A 15,657-nucleotide genomic window follows, 5' to 3' on the forward strand; every position below is an offset into this window, starting at 1 on the left:
TTTTGGAGATAGCAATATGGGCTCAAATCCCAATCTGTCATTTATTTAGCAGAATGATCTAGAGTAAGATACTTATGTGCTTTGCACCCCAATTTCTTCATCTTTAATAGGATAATAAAACCCCTTTCATTGAGTATTATAAGGATTAATGAGACAAAGTACAAAAAATGTTTAGCATGATATCTGCTACATCATAAGCTATTATTAAGTTGAAGTTGTAATTACTGTTTTTGTTAATATACTTTTTATATATATCATGGGGAATTGGCACCCAAATCCTAGATGTTTTACCTTCATTTCACAACTAAGAAGGTTAGATTACTTGCCTAAAGTCATATACTTAGAAAGCAGCAAAATAAGAGTTTAAATCCATACAACAAAACACCATTGTAGCCATTATAACGTGGTATGAAATGGATTTACTGTGTCCCCAGATCTCCACCTGGATGGGAAGCTCCCAGGGGGCAAAGCTCCCTGGGGGCAAAGACACATTTCCATATTTGTATTTCACATAAGGAGAAGTTTGAAATGAATGGACAAACGAACAGCTATGTTTCAGCCAAGGCAGACTATGAGAGTTCAGTCCTGGGAGAGCAGAGAAGTGGCTGATAGGGACACGGGGGCAACAGAACACGAGCCGCTACCACCAGCCTGGGTCACTCACTCATCGCTTCTGTCTGCACATGGATGAGGTTCTCGACGTCCTCCTCCAGGGTCTGATGGGGCTTCAGGGGGATGGGCAGGTAGCCGTAGTGCTCTCGGTTGCAGAGGTACATCTGGATGCCTGCGGACACAAGAGAGGGACAAAAACGGCCAATCAGAAAACACTCGTCTGGGGCTTCCCTGGTGGCTCAGGGGAAAAGAATCCACCTGCCAGTGCAGGAGACACAGGTTTGATCCCTGGGTGGGGAAGATCCTACATGCCATGGAACAACCAAGTCTGTGCACCACAATTACTGAGCCCATGCTCTAGAGCCTGGGTGCCGCAACTACTGAAGCCCGCATGCCCTAGAGCCTATGCTCTGCAATGAGAGAAGCCACCACAAGAACAAGCCTGCACACCGCAAAGAAGAGCAGACCCCACTCGCCACGATTACAGAAAAGCCCGAGCAGCAGTGAAGATCCAGCACAGCCAAAAATAAACAAATAAACAAAATTCAAAAAAAGAAAGTACACTTCTTCATTTTACGATGACCACTAACGAAAAAGAGACCAGACTGTTTGGCACTGAAATTGAACAAGTAGTTGTTTCAGGCAGGGTATGTAGACCTCAAAAATGCTCCTTTATTAAGAAAGTATAACACAGTATTGGAGGCAAAATAAAAAACCTGGGCCACTCTTCAGCTCAGAGGAAATTGATATTTTCTCTCTGAAGAGAAAGCATCCTCGTGGCCTGGAAGGAACACTAAAGGCACAAAGGGATCAAAAAGGAGGCAAGGAATTCCTGTTCCAGAGAACAGAATGGAACACTATAATCCACCTACAGGAAATAAAGAGAAGACGAGGAATAAAAGCCACATTTGATATGAAAGCAAACAGGAAAATCCCGTAAGGCTGACAGATTATTAAAGCTAACTCTAGGCATATGCAGAACAAAAAATAAAAAACAAAGGAAACTTAAAATTTTCCATGAGTCTCCATGGCTTGATTTCTTCTCTTAGCCCACATGGACTTGGAGTTGACCAACTGACATGAAACTTCTATAAAAGAGTCAGAAAGGGACAAAAGGAAGCCTGCATTTCAAGACCTGGTAAGAAGCTGTAGTATGACAATACCAGAGTCATGGCACAGCCCTCTCGTTTTCAACACCCGTCTTCGCTGCCCCAGCTGGCTAACTCCAAGGGTTACACAGAATCTTGGTTCAACCAGGGAGCTGGGGATATTGGAATCAAAAGGGCCTCAGAGAGATCCAGCAGCTGGCAGTCCTGACAAATGAAAAGATTGCTTAAGTAAATAGACGAACCTGCCAAGCTCTGGTGCATGTGTCCAAGCTTCCGATTTGTTAATTTCTATAATCACCTATGCTTTCCAGACAGAGAATTACCTGCATAGAGACTTCTCTGTTTTGTGCCGATGACATTTCCTCCAGTCAGCTACATCACCTGTCGAACCAGGTGAGGCCGTCTCGTAGCATTAGCAGGGAAGAACAAAAAAAAGAAAAGAGTCTTTCTCCTCCCCGTGACTGAACCTGGTTCCCATCAAGGCTGGACCAGTAAGCACTGTCACTTCTCTTGCCTTCACCAGGAGAACTCACTAGTGCTACTGTTTGCTGACATAAATGCTTCTGAGGAACTTCAAACTCAAATGGACCCATGTGCAAAGTGGTGATGAATTCAGGAAACAGAGGGAAATGATTTAATGTTTAGGTTGCCTCTCGACCCTAATTAGGGAAATAATTTTACCATTCAACTTTCCAAAGCTTTGGTTATAAAGGAGAGATGGGACCTAGCCAAGCTATCCATCAAGTGTGAGGAGACAAGAAAGGCAGTTTCAGACACGCAAGGTCATAGATATTTACTTGCCATCACACTTTCTCAGACAGTAGCTGGATGATGTGGAAGAAGGAGAAGAAAGGGGAGTAGAGGGAGGAAGGAGGAGGAGGATTATAAAAAAAAAAATAAAGAAGATGACAACGCAGGACATAGTGAACAGAAGAGTCAATAAGAGAAGAGGAGATGGTCGCAGGTCCACGACTGTGGCTCCTCTCAGACTGGAGGACACCAGGGAGCTCCAGGAGAATCCTCACACACACACACACAAAGAACATCTGCTGAAATCTGACTGCTCTGAGAGGAGATCTAGACGATTAGGGATTCGTTTGGGGTTGTATTAGCAATAATAATCGGAGAAGGCAATGGCACCCCACTCCAGTACTCTTGCCTGGAAAATCCCATGGACGGAGGAGCCTGGTGGGCTGTAGTCCATGGGGTCGCTAAGAGTCAGACACGACTGAGCGACTTCACTTTCACTTTTCACTTTCATGCATTGGAGAAGGAAATGGCAACCCACTCCAGTGTTCTTGCCTGGAGAATCCCAGGGACAGAGGAGCCTGGTGGGCTGCCATCTATGGGGTCGCACAGAGTCGGACACGACTGGAGTGACTTAGCAGCAACAGCAGCGATAATAAAACTAAGCAAATAAAAAAGGCAATTGTTAAGTCATATATGGAAGGAAAACTACCCACAGTCTATAAATGGAATTTGGTTTCCATGATTATAAGAACAAAAACACTGATCATCGCTCTATCAGTACCACATAACTATCAAGAGAACGGGGTCGGACTTCCCTGATGGTCCAGTGGTTGAGAGTCCACCTGGCAATGTGGGGGACATGAGTTCAATCCATAATCCAGGAATATCCCACATGCCATGGGGCAACTAATCCCATGTGCCATAACTACTGAGCCCGCACCCTAGAGCCCAAGCTCCAAAGAGAAGCCACGGCGATGAGAAGTCTGCACACAGCGACTAGAGAGTAGTCCTCAGCTCGCCGCAACTAGAGCAAGCCCATGTGCAACAACGAAGACCCAGCACAGCCAAAAATAAAGTAAGCAGTAGTAATAAAAAGAGGACGTGTGATGGGAAGAATGTTTTTGCATGGAGGGGGCAGCGGGAGGGGACAGAACTAACTCCTCTTCAGTAGTAGTCAGTTTGCATGCATACCCAGTCATGTCTGGCTCTTTGCGACCCCATGGACTGGAGCCTGCCAGGCTCCTCTGTCCATGGAATTTTCTAGGCAAGAATACTGGAGTGAGTTTCCGTTTCCTGCTCCAGGGGATCTTCCTGACCCATGGATTGAACGCATGTCTCCTGTGTCTCCTGCATTAGCAGGCAGTTTTTTTTTTTTTACCACTGTGTCACCTGGGAAGCCCAGTAGAGGCAATAGGTACGGCCTAAAGCAAAACCAGAAATTCGAGAAGTAGCATTAAGGGAGCTCCCTGGTGGTCCAGTGGTTAGGACACTGGGGTCTCATCTCACTGCTGAGGGCCTGGGTTCAATCCTTGGTCAGGGCAACAAAGATTCCACAAGCCACGCGGCACAGCCCCGAACCCCAGAAACTTCATTATAAGCATGCTATTTAGAAACCTGGATGTGACTCTTAAGAGTGAAAAATGCTGGGTCTTCTGAAAGGGGGAAATGGCACAGGATGGTGACTGCTAATGTTATAATAAACCAAGAGGGACTATTTGAACTTGATGTGACTATGTGACTGGATAGTTGGATAAGAATATAAAAATTTGAAAAGGAAATGTGCTGATAATTGCATAAAATCTATAAAAGAATCTGGTATTCTCAGTGAAAGCTAATTCTGGGGCAAACAACTTTCTTTCTAAAAACGAATGGTGAAGGATACTATATATTGAAGGCCTGTACTTCTCTTAGGAAGGTGGAAAACATTTTCTTGCTCTCATATAGTACGTTAACATTGCAAGATTGATCTACCTACCTTTATCCTTGGTGATGGAAACTCAGAGTCTGAGAACCTGTGCCCTGCCCAAGGTCACCACATAAGTCATTAGTGCTAAACCTCTGTCCCTAAAAAGCCAATGCCAAGTATCTCTCCACCTGCCCAGGGTCTGGAAGCCGAGTCTCAGAACCAGTGGTCACTCTGGACTGCCACCCCTGCACACAGGATGCCCTTTTGGTCACTACCCGTGATGTGCAGGAGCAGCTCTGCCTGCCCGTCACCCGCATCTCTTGCCTCTCTGACTCACAGCAGACATACGGTGGATGATTGGCTGGCGCCAAAGATGGTTAGTGTGGCCACAAGACACAGCCCAGCTCACTGGCCACAGCGGGAGGTGAACTCCTGACCCTGGCTTCATAGGATCCACAGAGCCTTGCCCATGACCCCTGTGCTCTCTTCTTGGGCTGGATGAGCAACCACAGCCCAGCACCCTTGGATTGCTCCTCTCATTCATCACCCACGTGTGGCAATGTCTGGAGTCGAAGGTGAAAGATTAAGGTTCAAGGTTTGTGGTTAGATGGTCCTGCCTGGGACATGTGGACCTTCTCTTTCCTTCTGGGTATTTACAAAATGATACTCCAATGGATGATCCACAGCTGGGGAGCTTCATAAGAGTGAGAACAAAAGAATATAAATCATCTTTCATCTTATTCTTTCAAGAGAGAAGGGAAGTGTTTTGCTTTGAAATTAAGAAGGAAAGAGCTTAGAAACACTCCATGGGCTGTGCAGGACTTGAGGCTCATTTAAGTCTCATCTAAAAATACTCCAAGCTAAGTAAAAGTGCTACCTTAGAACCACATGACTATCAGGAAAGCTCTGTCATTCTCCCAAATGACAGCCATTCTTTCTTGTCTTGACTCCTGCCCTGTTCACAGTTTATGCCACTAATCTGAGCCTCAGCTTTCACTGCTTCATAACTATTACTTATGTTTCCATGTGTAAAGATCTTACCTCCCTAGCTGTCACAGAGCCTAACACAATGCTGGGTACAGCAGGAAAGCCTAGAGCACTGATCCTCTCCCCTTGCTTCCCTGCCTCGCCTCTCCCCACCTGAATCACCCAACGGCTCTGCACCTCTGCATCTGCTTTCAATGTCCTGGGCAGGCCCGCGGGAATCTGACCAATAAAGCATGGAATCCAAGGGAACAGCCCAAGCAAGCGGCATAGCTGAAAAACTCCTATCCAGCCTGTGTCATTCTTCCAGCTCCAAATCCAAATCTTGGTTTAAAAGATATATCATAATAATTTAGTGCCTGGGTCACAATAATGCCTCGTGCAATGTTTATCAAGGAGGCCTTTGTTAGGCACGGATCATTATTGTAATTGTTAACAGCTCACTTTCTTGAAACATCCTTATTTCGAGCTCTTAAGCCAAGGCAATGGCACAAGCTGAAGGATTGGGAAGGCCTTGAGTTTGCTTCCATCCTGGAGAAATCAGAGCCAATTGCAGACCATGTGGAAAGAAGCAGTTACCATTAACCTTGACACAAGGATTTGCACAAAACCCTCCAATCTACATGAGGATAAGGACCTTGCTTTTGCCCTGACACAGTCCTAAAAAGTGTCTATACCTGGCCAGAGAGTCTAAATGGCTCTAGCAGGCAAGGGGAAAAAAGCCAGCATTCCACATTTCCACCAAATATTCTCATTTCTACCAAATTTACAACTGATGAGTGGACACCTATGGCGTCTAGGATGGCCTGATGTGAGCTGTAACTTGAATCTATATTAATATTCTCACCTGCCAGCAACCTGCCTCAGTCACCTGCGGTCTGTAGATGATCCCATCCACCTTGACTGTATGGCCACATGAATTTATACACCATTCTTCTGGTTTCTAAACTCACAGTTGCAAGTGGTTAAGTGACACATTTCTGGCTCATTGATAATGGGAGCTGCCCTCTGTCAGGAAGATCTGAATGATCCTCAGAAAGCTTTGCTTTCGGGATATCATGTATCTTTGTGCTGACCTGCTTTAGTGAACTATATCCTCTCTGATTGCTTGTGCAAGTGACACAGGGTAATAACTTATTTTCCTACTGACTTGTCTTCCTCAAAAGTCTACAAGGGTTTATGAAACAGTTAAGTCTGGCTTTGTTTTTCCTTCCATGAGGACTGTGGCAGAGACAGCTAGCTGCCTCCCAAAATCTGTCTTCTCCTTCTTATAGAGAGAGAACTGGGGCTCTAGATTGCACAGAATAAAGACAATATTCTGAGCCTCCCTTACAGCTAGGAGTTGTCTTATGACTAAATCTGGCTACTGGGCTATGCAAGGTAGTGATGTGTTCAACTCCTAGATGGTACCCTCTAAGGACAGGAGAGTGCCCTCCCCTCTCTGGTTTTCACCTGATGACTGAAATATTACATCCATAATGATGAGGCATCTCGGATCATATTATTAAGGGGTTAATACTTCACAGAGAGTGGAGAAACAATAGAGAAGGAGCCTGGGTCTCTGAAAACTTTGTGGAACACAGTCACTGTACTAGCTCACTTATTTGAAAAGAAATAAACCACCATTTTTGAAGTCTGGGCCTTTCCAGTGTGGTTCTGGACCTCTGTCACAGTTTTCTAATTAATAAAAGGACTTCTTTAATGAGCAGAGAATGCAATAGCACCATCAAGAGCCAATCACTTGCCTCTGGCCATGGTCACCACATTTTTTTAAAAAGAGAGACTGGATTCTTGGGTAGGGGCCAGCTCTGGCTTCTGGTCATTGGTGCTCATAGAGACAGCAACCCAGAGGGTGCTGGTATGGTTACTGCAGATAACTGAGTGCCTCTAACACTACCTCAGTAGGAAGCCCATCTCCTTACTTAGAGTGTTTTATTATAAAATGCACAAAACAAAGGAGCTGGTCATTTGCAGCATCTCCACGGTGGCAATACAACATGCATACAAACAGTACCTGCTTGCCTGCTGGAGAAGGCAAAGACGATGATGTCATCAAAGGTCCAGGTGTAGTCCTGGTGCGGGGGATAGAACATCAGCTTGTCAGAGGCTTCCTTCCTGAGGTCAATTAGGAATGTGGAGTGAACCATGGGGACCGGAAAGCAGCCCAACCTCTTCCATTCTCTAATCTGAAGATAGTCCGGGGTTCGTTTATAGAAGCCCTGGAAAGAGCAGATGGGTGGGTTATTTTCTCTTCCATTCTCTAATCTGAAGATAGTCCAGGGTTCGTTTATAGAAGCCCTGGAAAGAGCAGATGGGTGGGTTATTTTCTCTGATCTGAGGGCTTCCCCTTTCCCAACCTTCCACTAGATGGACTCCTAATGAACACCAGTGCCAATCCTGGAGCAAAGCCACCTTCTCTCTTTCTTGGCCTAAGAATTTCCAACTGAGCTTAAGAAATGCTGCTTACATTTTTAAAAAAAATCCTAAAAGGGTCTTGTTATCAGAAACAGTTTTGGTTTCAGCACATCTCTTCATTTAACAGATTCACATAACAGCTTTCACATATGACGTCACTGAATATGTATATGACGTCATTGAATATATGTATACGAAGTGTGAGCAGTCAGAGGTGGTTGAGCAGAGCAGTGGAAAGCAGATGTTCTGGGATTTGGCTGCCTGAGTTCAAGTCCTGCCTCAGCTGCTTACTGCATGAAGGTGTTGGTCAGGCCACTCAGCCTTATTGTGTCTATTTCCTCATTGTGAAATAGGAATGATGGCACTATCTACTCCATGGGGTTCTCTGTCAAGTAAGGAAAAACCTGAAAAATGCTTAGAATAGTGCCCAGCACCAAGAAAGCATCGATAAATAATGGCTGTTATTAAAATTACATTACATTGGCTGATTTTTAAAATTTTTAATTCGAATATAATTGCTTTACAATGTTGTGCTGGTTTCTGTTGTACAACAACATGAATCAGCTAGATGTTGTGTGTTAGTCACTCAGTAGTGTCCAACTCTTTGTGACACCATGGACTGTAGCTGGCCAAGGTCCTTAGTCCATGGGGTTTTCCAGACAAGAATACTGGAGTGGGTTGCCATTTCCTTCTCCAGGGTGAATCAGCTATATGTATACATATATCGCCTCCCTCTTGAGCCTCCCTCCCATCCCCCAGGCCACCCCTCCGGGTCATCACAGAGCACAGAGCTGAGCTCCCTGTGTTATACAGCAGCTTCCCACTAGCCATCTGTTTTACACATGGTAGCGTATATATGTGGAGAAGGCAATGGCACCCCACTCCAGTCCTCTTGCCTGGAAAATCCCATGGACGGAGGAGCCTGGGAGGCTGCAGTCCACGGGATCCCTAAGAATCTGACACGACTGAGCGACTTCACTTTCACTTTTCACTTTCATGCATTGGAGAAGGAAATGGCAACCCACTCCAGTGTTCTTGCCTGGAGAATCCCAGGGACGGGGGAGCCTGGTGGGCTGCCGTCTATGCGGTCTCACAGAGTCGGACGACTGAAGTGACTTAGCAGCAGCAGCAGCAGCGTATATGTATCAATGCTACTCTCCCAATTTGCACCCCCATTCCTTCCCACCATGTCCACAAGTCTGTTCTTGACATCTGTGTCTCTGTTTCAGCCTTGCAAATAGGTTCGTCAGGAGAATTTTTCCAGATCCCATATATATGCAATACTGAGTGTTAATATATGGTATTTGTTTTCCTCTTTCTGACTTATTGTTTAGTTGCGAAGTCATGTCCAACTCTTTTGCAACCCTATGGACTGCAGCCCACCAGGCTCCTTTGTCCATGAGATCTCCCAGGCAAGAATACTGGAACGAGTCACCATTCCCTTCTCCAGGGGATCTTCCCAACCCAGGGAGCAAACCAGTGTCTCCTGCACTGCAGGTAGATTCTTTACAGCTGAGCCACCAGGGAAGCCCTCCTTTCTGACTTACTTCACTCTGTATTTTTAACTGAACGTGCAGTACTTAAACATATTAATGGGGCCTTCTTCCAATGCAATTATTTATTCACTATTCTGGTGGACCTGCCACTGCTACATGTTTTAGGGGGGATTCCTCTTTGAAAGTTCCGTCTGGGCAAGTACACAGGACAACCAATGCCCTTACTCTGTGGTTCTGAACACACTGGTTTGGAGTAACCCAGCTTGCTTTCCCTCCAAGCTCAACTGTTCATTCAACAAACATCTCCTGAATGCCTACTGCAATCCAAGCTGTGTGAGATGCTGGAGACACAGCAGTAAATTGACAGTCCCAGCTTTAGCCCACATGGGTGCAGAATCCACTGGAGCTTTATACTCCAGTGGCACCAAGTCTGTAACTTGACTATTGCCAAAGCTCAAATCCATTCCAGAGAGGATGAAGATGTGTCTCAAAATATACTTTAAAGCATGTGGAAACTTGGAAAGGCATTTTGAAATACATTTTAGGCAACAGCAGGCTCATGGAACAAGTGTAAGACTTCACAGGGCCAGGACTCTGAAGGGCACGATACCCAGCAGTTGTACAAGTTCTCGCATATTCCTTAATCAGTCACATTACTTTAGGGTCACATTTCCTGCAGTGGTGTCACTACCCACACGGTAGGCACTGCAGCCTCTTCTCCAGCATTTCTTTTAGTCTCCAGACTAGTGTTCTAGTCTAGCTAATGCTCACACTGACCACGTGATAAGGTACAAGGGGATCACAAAAGAAGCCTCAGAAGATATGTGATTCATCATCATCTAGCTGATTGATCTTACTCCATGCTTCACCTCTTCGAGCCTAAGTTTCTCCTCCTGAAAAGATGGGGTAAAAACTGGTCTGTTGATCTCCCAGGGTTGTAGAAGGGATCACATGTGATCCAGTCTATGAAGATACCTTGGAAACTGTAATGCATTAGATGAAGGATTATTATTCCCGCGATTTTTTATTAGCCTTTAACAAAGATTACTTTACATCTTTCAGCTTACTAGTATTCTTCCAAGGGATAGAAGAATTTTTCCAAGGGATAAAGGGAAAACTGGTTCTTTAGAGGAACTGCCTAGGAACACACACCAAATGCAAAGTTCTAGACTACTTAGGAACAATATTCTCAGACTGAGGAGCTTGGAAAATTCATGAGGATGAATCACAGAATACCCCGGGGACAGGGAGGAAGGAAGCAGAGAAAGAAGGAGAGAAAGAGACCTCATATGCTTCCTGCAGAGAGGTGGAGGCAACAGATGCGTCTCTTTTTCCACATAAACTGAATATTGTTGGTAATCATTCCTACTTAGTGGCCAGACATAACCGAGGTCATGTTTTGAATGTGTTTAAAGGCACTGGACATCAAGGCTTGACTTAAGCTTATGAAGTCACTGGCTGTTTCTGTTCCTGCCCTCGCAGAAGCCTGACTGAGGATGACAGAAAGCCAGAAACAGACATAAATAAGAATTGCCCCCAAATTGCTTAGATTTTACTTTTACCGTGCAAAGTAAGTGAGCTTTTAATATTAAAGCAAGTAAGACAACAGAAACCGGAAGGCCACAGTTGTGAGGATAATCCACTCTCGATGCTGGTAGCAGTGCCTGACTCATTCAAAACACCCTAGAGTGATGCTGCCATGTTAAGTGCTGCACATTATTAACTGAGACTGTATGAACTTAAATTTAATATAATATCTTCTCCTCAAGGAACTGATTGGCTTTTATAAATATGAACTTAATGCGTCCCTAAAAGAGATGTGGATACCATACATTCAAAATCCCTTGGAACTGCGGGAAATATTTGTTAACAAAAGAGCAATGCCCACTCCAGTTGTGTGCAAGAGCCATGGATTTAAATTTTCAGGGAGTTTGCAAGCCAGTTTTTATGTTGATAGTTTAAAATCTGTAAGAACAAAAATCATGCTAACACCCACCATTCTAAGTAAACCACGAACAGCAAGCTTTGCATGCGCTTAGTAATTATATCAAGTGACCGCACTTCAGTTGACTTAACCTTCCCCTCAGCTTAAACAACATTTGCAAGGTGGGAGTACTGACACCGTGAAAACCAGCAAATGCTGCCAATCAGGGGTTTTCCCCACAGACAGCCACCACCAAGTATTTACCAGCACACCACTGGCCTCTTTCTTCATCCAAAACCAAACCAAATATAAAACAGGGACTGAAAATTTAGCTCTTTGAGCATGAGAACACATCTAACATACACTTTTTCCCTTAGAGCATCTTTAGCCTACATTGCTATATATTACATTGATCAGTTTATCTCTCTTAATTTATTAACTAAAGAATCAGAAATACAACCAGCCATAAACATTCACTGCAACACCTCTCTAGACTTTGAAGATTTTTACAATGGAAAAGAGAGATGATGGAAATAACTTAAATTTTGTAAAAACATCTACCACAGTAGTTCCAATTATTCGATTTCTTTGGAAATAAATTTGGCAACATATCAAGGGTCATTAAAATGTTTAATACTCTTTAACTCACTAATTTCACTTCTTAGAAGCTGTCCCAAGGAAATAATACTAAATATGAAAAATTTTATGTTAATCATGATGGTTATTATAATAGTTAAAAGTTGTAAATAAATGTTCTTAAACTAAAAGAAAGGCTAAGTAAATTGCATAATAGCCACTTGATGATATAGTTAAAACATGTAATCTGTTATCTATGATGTTAGAATGGGAGCAATTAACATGATGTTTTTTAAAAAACTTTTTTTCTATTTCCAGTTTTTTACAGTGTTCACATGTGAGTTTTAATGACCAAAAATATTTAATTTTTTGAAAATCTCTGAATCAGGGAGAAGAAAAGTACAAATCCCAGTAAGCTTTATTGGTTAATTTAAAGCTTCTAATCCTAAACTCATTAGAATAATGTCCTCACAATTCATTAATACAGAAGAGCTCTTTGGGTTCTGGTATTGGACATGGATTTACCTCCTTTCCTGAAAACCCTTGCTCTAGTAACACAATGACATGCGTGTTTCAAGGGAGAAAATCAGAAAAGATTCACGGGGCTACTGCTGACAGGTGGCTGCCTTGTTAAAATTCATAACCTTAATTTGTTAACCAACACACTTGCCTGAGGTGTGATTCCGCACCAGAAATTAGAGTACAAGCCCCGAGACTCCAGCATGGGGGCCACAATGGTTTTGTTTTCTGCCATCAGTAGATTGAGGGTCTGTGGATTAGTCAGGAAGTTGTCAACATCTATGAACTAGGAAAAGAAAAGGACAACATCAGATGAAAAGGTACTTTTCAGTAATGGGTATAAGAGTAACCTAATACTTGACAAAGGATCATGGAAACTTGCCCATGACATACAGAACCAGCTGTCCATGTTTTACTTATGGAAACCCCTTAGGGCTGGATAGCTTTCATTTACGCAAAATGCATCCAGTCTAACTTCCACATGTTTAGCTCTGCATAAGGCACCAAGCAATGAATTGGTGTTATCGCTGGGCAAATACTAGACTGGAACTCAAGCTACACCTTGGTAAGTATAAAATATGAATGGGTCTCAAGCCCTTAAAAGATTCATTTGCATTTATTGCATGCTTATTCTAAGTACAAATGAACAGACCTATTTAGGTTGTCTATAGTAATGTCAAACTGGCCCCAAATGAATCCATCAATGCTCTCTTAATGCTACAATTAGATTTTTTTGTTTAAAGTATATTACTTACTAGTGAAGCTATTTCCCATTCTCATCAGAAATCTGTGTTAACACATTCATTTACAGGGACAGCATAGCAGTTTCTATTATATAAAATAATCACACTGAGCTGTGCACTTAAAAATTTAAGATGGTAGAGTTTATGTTATGTATACTTCCCACACATACAGAAAGTAAAACCTCAGAAGCTTTCATTCTTTTGATAGTCGGTCTCTTTACTCAAAATTTTGTGGCTCAGCACTTGTACACTTCAAAGACATTTAGACAGCTATGCAATGTTAAATATCAGCACAACTGGACTCTTCTATGAAATTATTTGTATTGAAAATGGGTGTGTGATAAACTATTGGGCTGATTTCTGTTGTGATTGCAAGGCTGAGGATGGTCAAAAGTGTTCCCTTTAGGAGTCAGAGAGCAGACGTCCATTAGTTTTATGAAACATCACTGGCTTTGTTTCGTTGGTGGTATTTCTAGTGTGTACTGAAAAAGGTTTGCCAAAAGAATTAAATGGATTTGTGGGGGTGCACACAGAGGAAGAACTTGGTTGCCATAAACTTGTGGAGAAAGAAGACTGTCCGTTTTCAAATGAGAACAGGGACTGCGGCTCCTTACTGCTCAGGGACCTGTCCTTTCCAACCGAGACCCAGGTTCCTGGAGGACAAGGATGGGACAGAACATGGATTCCTAATCGTCAAGGCCAGCATGTTCTGGACCACTCTGCAAGTTCTAAGGAAAGTAATGGGGCCTCTTTATGGAGAGAAATTCACCAGGAGGGTCCAGCATAATTGGGAGCAACTAGGAAACCAAGCAAGAGGCGCCGGTCCTCAGACATTCAGGAGCCAAAAGGAACAGCATTTCAGGGCTGTTAATTTGACTATTTAAAAGTAATTAATTTCTCATGTCCCCGAAACTCTTCTAAAGAGTTTTTCTTTAAAAAAAAAAAAATTTTTTTTTTTATGTATTTATTTGGCTGTGCCGGGTCTTAGCTGTGGCGTGTGGATCTTTGATCTTTGTTGCGGCATGCAGCCACGCAGGCTCTTTAGTGAGATCTAGCTGACCCTCATGCTGCAGCGATCAAACCTGGGACTCCTGCATTGAGAGCTTAGTTTTAGCCCCTGGACCACCAGGGAAGTCCCGAGAAGTTAAGACCTTTACTGTTGCTTTACCCACAGCATTCCCTCTGAACTAAAAAGATTTAGGGTTTTTCATGTTTACTACAATAAAGACCTAGAACAATTCAGGAGTATTTGCTTACTCACTAAAAATGCATATGAGGAATGGGTCTGAGATGAAATCCAGGTCTCACGATATTAAGTTCTTCAGATTTTTTCTTGTGCCTTTATTAGAACACTGAGGAGGAGAGGCCTAAAAGTGGTCATTTTGATTGCTCCCACGGTCCTAGATTATCAACAATTGCTCTGGACACATTCTAGATAATAGTTGTCAAGAAATTAAACATCTGTTTTACCAGAATGTAGTCTGACCATTTTTCCCTCGCAGTTCGAAGGGCTGCCTGCCGTAGTTTCATCACGTGGGCAAAACGGGAGGCAGGCCAGTGCTTTGGTCCAATTTCATCAGGGTAAGACCTATAATAATAATAATAATTATGATGATGGCTAATAATTATTGAATGCGTATATATTGCAGGCACTACATACTAATCCATTTTATCTTCCAGTAGTAGTCCTAGGAAGTTGATACTATTATGGTTATCATTATCCCCTTATTACATATAAGAAATTGGAGCAAGGAGAGATTAAGTAATTTTCTGCTTCCCATACACAGGAATCTTTATACAAAACACTAGGCTGGCGAAAAGTTTGTTTGGGTTTTTCTGTACATCTTATGGAAAGACCTGAATGAACTCTTTGGCTGGCCCAATATTTCAGTTCTCATTAGAATTCACTATTTTTATGATGAAGTGCTACCACTCTCCCCTCTTTACAGCCGAGGAAATTGGTCAGAGTGGTTAAGTCATTTGCTTAACATTATGCCATTAATAAGGGGTATAGCCAGAATTTGAATCTAGGAATAACCCCAAAGCTCATGTTCCTAGACACTGTCTCATACATTCAGCCATCAGATACATTTGAAAATGTTACAGCATCAAATTAGGAGCTTCCTGGGAAAAACAAAGGTTTATTTTCTGTGGTCAAGTGTCAGTAAAGGACTCTACAGAGTCCAATATGTTGATCTCCCCCAGACGGAGTGAGATCACGGAGCAAATACATAATGCTGGAATGTCTCTCAACACCCACAAGGCTGCCAGGACTCATCCACGGCCATGGAGGCAGCCGGGTTGGCTCACCCTTGAGAACCTTTCTGAAAGCTCCCACCTGGTACGGACATTGATAAAGTCACAGGGGCCCCAAACTGGCCACCACTTCAAGTTCTTGTAGCTGCACACTGGCAGGACATCTGCCTCAGTAAAAGAGAAACCACAAAAATGAGACCATAACCATACAAACAAGATGAATAAAACTGTTTATTACACAGGAAGTTTCTGAAATGTTTTCCCCAATCATTTATACAAAACTCAGTGGAATTCCTGTCTTTTTTTTTTTTCTGAATATGTTGCCCCTAAAAATACCTTCTTTGATATTTCTCACACTGACCTTGGC

The 15,657-nt window shown here is 43.1% G+C and overlaps 1 protein-coding gene across 1 annotated transcript in view; it reads right to left on the reverse strand.

The window, feature by feature from the left end:
- COLGALT2 (collagen beta(1-O)galactosyltransferase 2) overlaps nt 1–15,657 on the reverse strand; it is a 121,303-nt gene that overhangs the window by 30,543 nt on the left and 75,103 nt on the right. The window contains exons 3-6 of the mRNA XM_027565555.1: nt 14,505–14,622; nt 12,443–12,577; nt 7,376–7,580; nt 665–784 (exon numbers count right to left, since the gene is read on the reverse strand). Of these exons, the coding sequence (XP_027421356.1) occupies nt 665–784; nt 7,376–7,580; nt 12,443–12,577; nt 14,505–14,622 (578 nt within the window). The remainder of the gene's footprint in view (nt 1–664; nt 785–7,375; nt 7,581–12,442; nt 12,578–14,504; nt 14,623–15,657) is intronic.

This window comes from Bos indicus x Bos taurus, chromosome 16 (assembly GCF_003369695.1).
Source record: "Bos indicus x Bos taurus breed Angus x Brahman F1 hybrid chromosome 16, Bos_hybrid_MaternalHap_v2.0, whole genome shotgun sequence".
In the NCBI taxonomy this organism is placed as follows: domain Eukaryota; kingdom Metazoa; phylum Chordata; class Mammalia; order Artiodactyla; family Bovidae; genus Bos; species Bos indicus x Bos taurus.